Genomic DNA, 8,831 nt, shown 5'->3' on the forward strand with positions numbered 1-8,831 from the left:
GATTCAGCAGAGAGCATCTAGTCACCTTCCAGCTTGCTTACCACACAGTGTCAGACACTCAGGAATGGAAGGTCATGCACCCCATCAAGGAAAATGACGTCCTTTATCAGCTGGCTAATCCAATGGGAGGACTGAAAAGTGGGGGATCGGTGTGATGTGGTAGAAAGAACCTCATGTCGGCTCCTTGGCACCCGAGTTCCAGCAGCAGAGGGACCTTCTGCCGCGTGGTGCAGGCTGTCTCCAGTGCTTGAGGTGGTGCCTAGCATTTGCTCAGTGTCCACTGAATGCATGAGTGAAGAAATGAATGAACTAACCTGAGCCTTAGGATCTGGGTCTTCTCCCTCACTGCTTACTGAATTGTTACTGACCTGAACTTGGGTTCACTCACCCAACTTGCAGCAAAGCCAGTTAATTGACACAGGGTTGTGGTGAAGGGAAGTACAAAGTTCATTGCAGAATGCCCAGCAAGAAGAATGGGCAGCTCGTGCTCAAAAGACCCCAACTCCCCGAAGGCTTTCAGACAAGTGTTTTTAAAAGCAGATGTTGGTAGTGAGGGCCACAGGGTATGTGGTTAGCTTGTGGACATAACAGGTAATGTTTCAGGAATCTGAATCCTCAGCCTTCCAGCTCCAGCCAGTCTGGGGTCTATACTTCTTGTGGTCAGTGTGTAATCGCCCTCCTCCACAGGGTGGGGATCTTATTCTGCAGAACAGCTTAAAGATAGTGGCAGATTGTTATCTAAATCCCTTCCGGAGGAATCGGGAGTCCTGTGACTCCTGCGTCATTATTCTAATCAGGTAACTGCTTGAGTCTGCTCTTTGGAACAGGTAGGGGGAGGGGAGGCCAACAAGAAGCAGGGGGCGTGGAGGGGCTTGGACCCTGCAAGGTCCCTCAGGGTTCTGCTCGGTTTCAGTCTCCCCTTTTCTTTGATATTCCTTAATCTCAAGGAGAACAGGGGCAGGACAAGAAAGGGAATGAAGTTGTGGGTAGAGCGATTAATCATCAACTTGTCAGGGAACTTGCTTTCAGGGGGACTTGGGTTCAGAGTTCTCATCCTGGCCCTCTCAGCCCCTGTGGTGCTTAGTTGAGTTGGCGGGGGTGGGCAGGGACAGGCAGATCAGGTCACTTGGCAGGACTTTTTCACTTGAAGTCCACAGACTGCAGTGGGAACAGCAATGAGGAGTCTGTGAACCCTCTGAAATTCCCTCCAAAATGTGGGGCTTCTGAAAGTGGCCTGTGATCCAGAGGAGGTTGGGAACTCCCGGGCTTTCTCTGAAGGCCTTTCCTCCGAGTCCAGCCTCCTAGGGCTTGCAGTGGGCAGGAGGGTCCTAAAGCTGGAGAACACACTTGGGAAACTTGCGGTCACAGAGAACCTTGCCCTGTTGTTTATCACCAGGTCCTGATAAATGGCAGCGAAATGCCAGCAGAATATAAGGCAGTTAAGCAGAACAACAGGAGGCTGCTGAATTTCTGAGGCCACGAGGTGTTTGCTCTGGAAAAACCCTTCCTGGTGTAGGAAGCTGTGGGATGTATATGGAGGGTCTCTTTTTGTCATGGGGCAGGTGGAGCACCTTGGCATCCGCGGGCTCCTGTGGGTGAGAGGTCAGGGTTAGGGGACACGGTTCTGGGGTTAGCACATGGCTCAGTGCAGGCCTCTTAATTCAGTAACATAACCCAGCGTTTCCTGAGCACAGGTGTGTCCCACCACGTGGAGTGTAAGTACGGTACGGGAGGAAGCTCAGCCTGGCAGCTGCTTTTCTGTGCTTGGAGTATGTCTCCAGGGCTGGAGACCCAAGAAGGGTGGCAGTCCTGTGCAGAGCACTGCGAGCCCTTGAAGGCATCACAAGGGATGATGTCCTCTTACACCCCAGACAGGGCACTGCAGTGAGTAGGGACTTGGGGAATAGGAGAGAAGCAGGCTGTGGCTCAGTGTCTGACCCCAGAGTCTCTCCTGGTCAGAGACTGTTCCGAGATCTTTGTCTCTGCTCTCCCAAGCATGAGGCCAGCCGGGGTCAAAGGACTTTGTCCCAGCAGTCAGGGAAGACAGGTGTGAGTTACCTGAAGAGCCTTACTGTCCCACCGTTCTGCTGGAATCCCTGTCATCTGCAGGGACAAAGGGGCTGCCTTACCCTGCCCAGCGTGGACATGAGCCAGGAACCCCCTCTGACACTAGCAGTCTGATCCCTCCTCTGAGAAGCATGTTTGTGGAGCTGGTTTCTGACTTAACTTTCTCTCTCTCTCTTTCCCCTACCCCTGCTCAGTTGGCTGGAGTTGTCTTCCTCGGAGTTGGACTATGGGCGTGGAGCGAGAAGGTAGGTGTGACTGTCACTGGAACCCCGAGCAGTAGGTTCATTCAGCTTTAATTGTCCCTTCTCCAAACTCCTCCCCAAAGAGCCCCTCCTGTGCAGGGCAATGATTTGTGGTCATTAACCTTTACAGAGCCAGTTCTTGGAAGTTACTTAACTTGTGATGAAAACTCCTGGGATCCTGTGGCTAGCCTGGCTTCCCTGTGGCAGGGTCGCTGCTAGAGGCCAAGGCTGGGCCAGTTGGGATTTTGAGCCCCATGAGCATGGAGAGCCCTCTCTTCTGTTTCCAGAAGCCCCGAGTCATCCCGGGGCGTGTCCACAGCTCTGTCCAGGGCAGGCCTGGGGCTACCTTCTGGAATGGACTGTGCCTCTGGAGCCAGCAGGTCCCTGAACACAGCTGTGGTGATTCCTGAAGCTCTCGTTCTTGCCCGTGGACAGGACCCCTGAGTCAGGGAGTTAGGCTCTGGGTTGTGCCCCCTGGGTGCCCTGTGGTGCAGGGGCACATCTTTAGCACCCATGAGCCTCGTTGCCCAGCCTATGGAGGACAGGGGAGGAGAGGAAAGCAGGCTCTTACTGTCCAGAAGGACAAGGGGCATTTGGAGCTCCAAGGAGGGGACTAGACCGAATGTGAGCAGAGTGGACCTTTGGTGCACCGTTTGCACTGTGAGTCGGTGGGTACTGGGGAGGTGCAGAGACCAGGCAGGAAACGGTGAGAGCTAAAGCTTTCTCTTAAGCCTAAGGCCCAGGGCCCTCTGTTCCTGCAGTGGGGCCTCTCTTTACTTTCAGAAGAAGGAGGCAGGAGCGCTTAGGTCTGTGGGCTTTGCTGACATGGCCTTGGGAACTGGGTAAGGTCCACCTTTAGGTTTGGGCCCCTTTAAGTGCTTGCAGTGCAATGTCCCTTTGCCCTAGTGACCGAGAAGCTGGTGCAAACCATGCCTCATAGCGCCACCGTGTGACCAGAACGGAACAGCAGCATCTCAGCCAGTTGGGCCCAGAGCCTAGGCCTGGCTGCCCTGGCTGCCCGGGTCCCACTGGGTGTCTGGCCTGGCTGCTCTTCACTGCTTCCTCTGTTGATCCTGTAGAGCTAGCTGCTTGCTCTGTCCGTTCTGGTTCCCATTAGCCAGACGTGGCTGATTATATCTAAATTAACTAAAGTGAAATACAAATTAAAATTCAGTTCCACTAGGCCTCATTTAAAGTGCCCAATAGTCGTACGTGTGGCCAGTGGCTACCGTTTTGAACAGCGCGGATATATACAGGACATCTGCATCAGCATGAAAAGTCAGTGGGCAGTGCTGTCTTCACCTGTCCTTGGTGCATGTGCTGTCCACAAGCCTGTTTGTTTGTATTGAAGCCGTTTTCATCTCAAGATAATGGCGATCTCCATGAATTGAATGCAGAGTCAGCCGCCAGATGACCAGAGGCCAGGGCCTTTGGGTGCCTTGACCACATGGTCCCCCAGGGCCCCTTTTCACCCCTACAGGGTGAATCAATATCCTACAGGCTACAAAAGAAGCCTGGGGTCTGCCTGTGAGGAACTGACAGCCTAGATGGAGTCTGGGAGCAGGAGGGCCACTGGGAGCTGAGGGAGGCAAAGATCTGCTGGGCCTCTGAGAGGGCCGCTGGGCAGGGGCCATGCGCTGGCCTGGCAGTTAACGAGAAGACAGCCCTGGAAGGCAGCTCCCTGTCCTCAAGTTGCAGCTCAGTCCCCCCAGGGCACCCTCGACTCTTCAAGGCTGATGTTACCCTGCTTTCTCTGCCTCTTTCAGGGGGTGCTATCCGACCTCACCAAAGTGACCCGGATGCATGGAGTTGACCCAGTGGTGCTGGTGCTGATGGTGGGCGTGGTGATGTTCACCCTGGGCTTCGCGGGCTGCGTGGGGGCCCTGCGGGAGAACATCTGCCTGCTCAACTTTGTGAGTGGCCCGGACGGGGGTAGGGGGAAGCATGGTGGGGAGGCAGGGGTGTGGGCTCTGTAGGACAGGCTTAGCCCTTACCTGCTGGAGTGGGTGGGGCGAGGTAGCCACTCTTAGAAGCCTGCCCCAGGAGCCGGCAGTGAGGGGAGGAGGCAGCCCTCTGTACCCTGCTGCCCACTGAAAAAGGAAAGGTTTCAGGAGACAATCAGATGAAGTAGGCCCTCAGCGGGGGAGAAGTTGAGCCCCTCCGGTTTTCAGCTCCTAGTAGGCAGAGTCCCCTGCCCCTCCCTCACCTTCTTTCTCCCCCCTGCAGTTCCAGTTGTTTGTTTGCTAATCACCTTTGCCCTTCCTGGCTAAGATCAGAAGATGTCAATATTAGGAAATCTTTTGCCTCCTCCAGGGGGTATGAATGTGTTGGATGTACAGTGCAGAATCCTTGATTTCCTGGCAGAACTTTGAGTTACTAAGAGTTAGTTTTATATTTAGATACACATTTATTTTGAAATGCATTCAGCTAAAATTAAATAGCACCTGGTGGGGGAAACACATAATCATGTTTTGCGATATATTATTTGTTGAATTTATTAGATCAAGACTTTTTTCTGGGCTTAATTTAAAAAGCAAAACACATGTGTCCCCCCCCTCCCCCGCCCCCCGGCTTTTCTTTTTTGTTTGGTTATCTCGCTTCTCTGTTAATGGAGATTACATTCTGGGGGGCCTTGCGTGTATGTATGTTTGTATGTGTGTGTGTGTGTGTGTGTGTCTTATTTTGAGGTACTGCTGTCTGTGGCATAGATGCTTAGTGTGCGGTGTGGCCAGTGCTAGTGGCTGTGGTAACATGAGCTCTGCAGGCTGGAACCCCGCCTTGACGGAGGGGTGTGGACCTGTCGCTGCAGTGGCCTTGACAGAACTCCGCCCCAGGGGAGCCTGTGCCCTGCAGACGTTTTAACGCAGTTGACTATCATATGCACACAGAGTAGATACTGATAACATTAGCAACTCCAGAGCTGTCAAGAGCCCTGCCAGGGAACTCAGAGGTCCTGCGTCTCAAGCATGTGACCTGAGTGAACCTCAGTTTCCTTATCCCTAAAGTAGGAGTGACAGGTTTCTAGCAAGTGCGATGGCTGTAGGTGTGAGGAGAGAGGTCAGATAGGGTGTCTGAGGCACTAGTGTCTGTACGTAAAGGAGCTGACAGCCTGGTGGGTCAGGATAGCCATTCATTCCTGTGGGGGGCGGGGGTTCCTTGTTGGAGGGGGTGCTCCTTCGTAGGAGATGGCTGGCCCATTGTCTTGGAGCTTGCTTGTCCTTTTGCTCGTCTGACTTACCAATAGTGCAGCGATGTGAGCAGGGATGAGGTGCCCAGGGTACCCAGCCCATCACGTGCGATTCCCCAGCTCCAGCGTGGGTCTCTTGGCTGCCAAGCCCGTGCTCTTAGTGGGAGGCAGAGGTTCTGGGTCAGATGGGGGTGTGGTCTGGTCGGGAGGCTGAGGTGCAGTGACACCCACTCTCTGCGTGTCCCCCCTGCAGTTCTGCAGCACCATCGTGCTCATCTTTTTCCTGGAGCTGGCTGTGGCCGTGCTGGCCTTCCTGTTCCAGGACTGGGTGAGGGACCGGTTCCGGGAGTTCTTCGAGAGCAACATCAGATCCTACCGGGATGACATTGACCTGCAGAACCTCATTGACTCCCTTCAGAAAGCCGTAAGTACCGCGCCCACCTTCTCCTTGATAGAGCTTGGCTCTGCTGGCTTCAGCCTGTGTGCACGGCTGGGGGCCCAGGCTGGTAGGGAACATGGGACCCTCCCTCCTCAGCTCTGCCCTCAGCAGGGAGGCTGGGGCTGTGCCATCCCTGCCTCTGGACAGATTAGCTTTGTCCACTCCTGTGTGCAGATGGGCCAGGCTTGCTCTCAGGGTGCTGTCCCCCAAGTGCTTCAGGCAGGCAGTCTAGCTTCACTCGTGGCCACCCCACTCCCTCAGGCTTGGGACCTCTCCAGCCCTGAACATGCAGACAGCCACAGTCCCCTGGGCCCTGTGGGCAATGAGGGGCAGAGCTAGGCACATGACTCCCTGTCTGAGGCTATTCCTGTCCCTTTCCTTCCCGGGACCTTTTCCCCTTCCTGTTGGAGAGGATAGAGCCGCCTGGAACAAACTTCTTCAGACCGACAGGAATGTAACCTCCCTGGAATATGTCCCTGGAGGTTAGTCTCAGCAGTCCCAGGCTGTGACCTTTTCTCCGTCTGACCTCCATCCCTGTTGTGTGTGGCTGCACCTGGAGGCTGGGACCACAGCTGTCCCCCATACTTTGCCTCCCTTCCCCCGGGAGAAACCCATTCCCCACCACTCTGGCCTGTGCAAGGCTGTTTGATCTCTGCTCTACCAGAAAGCCTGCTGCTGCTGCTGCTAAGTCACTTCAGTCGTGTCCGACTCTGTGCGACCCCAGAGACGGCAGCCTACCAGGCTCCCCCGTCCCTGGGATTCTCCAGGCAAGAACTCTGGAGGGGTTGCCATTTCCTCCTCCAGTGGATGAAAGTGAAAAGTGAAAGTGAAGTCGCTCAGTCGTGTCTGACTCTTAGTGACCCCATGGACTGCAGCCCACCAGGCTCCTCCGCCCATGGGATTTTCCAGGCAAGAGTACTGGAGTAGGGTGCCATTGCCTTCTCTGACCAGAAAGCCTAGCTTCCTCAAAAACTTTTTATAGGGAACCTTTTGGTTCTGAGAAGAAAATAGTAGTAGCAGTCTAGTAGTTCGTCTCTCAGTCATGTCCGACTCTTTGCGACCCCATGGACTGTAGCCCACCAAGCTCCTCCCTCCATGGGATTCTCCAGGCAAGAGTACTGGAGTGGGTTGCCAAGAAGAAAATAGAGAGCATTAAAAATAACTGTGATCTGTTCTCCTTATTAACCAGAGCTTGTTTGCCCCGTGTTTCACGTATCCTGGGATCGACCCAGCAAAACCCATTTCTGTGATCAGAGATCCTTCCCGTGTTGTTGGTTAGAGACCCGCATGCATCTGTGGGAGTCGGCACCCCACCCTCTCCTGACACCACTGCCTGCTGCGCCTTTTCCTTTTCTATTCAGGGCTCCTCAATTCCACATAGCCTGGGGCTTGCTGGTATCAGGGATCCAGATCTCTGCACTGGCCTTAAAGACACTGTAGTTTTCTCCACTGCCTTCCTTTCCTTAAAAAAAAAAACAAAAAAAACCTTTCTTCAGAGGTAGTCAGTAAATGATGGAGCTTTCTCATGGTGAAGTATTGGGTATTCGTTAGAGCACCTGGAACCCTGGAGCATGGTTGGGGGAGAAAGACGGGCTTTTACCTCAGAAATGAAAGTAAAGCAGAAATCCTGGTGGTGGGCTTGTAATTAGGGCTGTAACTTTGTCAGCTCTGAGGACAAGTGCAAAAACAACATCTGGTTGGGACACTGCTGATGTCACAAAGCTGCTCTCAGTGCATTTGGTTTTATGAGTTTTTAGACAAAGGGAGGTTTTCTTTGCTGCTTCACCAGATAGAGAGTGGTTGTGGGAAGGGAGGACGGAGACACTGGGTCAGGGGCAAAGCTTCGACTGTGTTACCATTCACCCCAGTTGTAACTGTTTCCTTGGGAGCAGGCGTTCAGCAGCTGTTTTCTGTAGAGACACAGAAGGTGACTGGGGTCAGCTTGGCCTTTTCTTGGGGGGGAAGGGACACCGACCATGGGAGCTGTTCTCTTGCCGGGTAATAGAGGACCATGCAGGAAGAATGAGAAGCCTGCTCTGGGCTGGATGGGGGCAGTTGGGGAAGTTCCAGGGTGAGGCGGGTGTAGAGCTGAGACCAGGGTGCTGCTGAGCCAGCCCGGGGTATTGGGCCCAGACAGGGCCTGGACGCAGTTCCCAGTTCCCTTCTTTAGGACCACCAGGGTCACCTCGGTCACGTCTCTGTGGTGGCAGGTCCATGGGACGGGCCTTGATTTCTCTGCGTGATACACAGAGGCACACCGAATCCCGCACCCCTCAGACAGACCCCACCCTGTGCTTGGAGCTCTGATGGCCCCTGGCCTTGTGATTGCAGAACCAGTGCTGTGGGGCGTATGGCCCTGAAGACTGGGACCTCAATGTCTACTTCAACTGCAGCGGCGCCAGCTACAGCCGCGAGAAATGTGGGGTGCCCTTCTCCTGCTGCGTGCCCGACCCCGCGGTAAGCCGGCCCACCTGTGGACAGTCTCTCTGGAGTGGAGTGAGCCGCTCCTGCCTCCCTGAGGGCTCTGGTCACTTCTCTCCTGCCGCTGCAATGAGCACCTGGCTCCCCTTCCACTTGCCTGGGGCTCGTGCAGCTCTGAAATCCTATATGTAAAAATTCCAGGAACGTTTTCACTCATCCCACCCTGGCTCTAGTGGGCTGGGTGAAGCAGGAGAAAAACAGTGTTTCCCCTGCCGGGAGGGGCTCTCACTCAGAGAGCCTGAGCAAGATGCTATGACTGTATTGAACCCAGGTGTCCCTTTCTCTGGAGAAAATGCCCAGTGCTCAGAAGCCTGGGACGATGGGGTACATCACCATCTGGGGTGATGCAGAATTTTTACTGTTCTTTCTTCTTCACTGGTTTTCCTTTCTGGTCTGCAGACTAACATCCTTGAGT

The 8,831-nt window shown here is 54.3% G+C and overlaps 1 protein-coding gene across 9 annotated transcripts in view; it reads left to right on the forward strand.

Moving 5' to 3' along the window:
* TSPAN14 (tetraspanin 14) overlaps nt 1-8,831 on the forward strand; it is a 54,169-nt gene that overhangs the window by 39,766 nt on the left and 5,572 nt on the right. For all 9 annotated transcript variants that reach the window (XM_060406388.1, XM_004021526.5, XM_060406389.1 and 6 more), the window contains 4 exons: nt 2,262-2,312; nt 4,076-4,222; nt 5,750-5,920; nt 8,267-8,392. In XM_060406388.1, coding sequence (XP_060262371.1) covers nt 2,262-2,312; nt 4,076-4,222; nt 5,750-5,920; nt 8,267-8,392 — 495 coding nt within the window. The remainder of the gene's footprint in view (nt 1-2,261; nt 2,313-4,075; nt 4,223-5,749; nt 5,921-8,266; nt 8,393-8,831) is intronic.

Source organism: Ovis aries, chromosome 25 (genome assembly GCF_016772045.2).
Source record: "Ovis aries strain OAR_USU_Benz2616 breed Rambouillet chromosome 25, ARS-UI_Ramb_v3.0, whole genome shotgun sequence".
Lineage (NCBI taxonomy): Eukaryota > Metazoa > Chordata > Mammalia > Artiodactyla > Bovidae > Ovis > Ovis aries.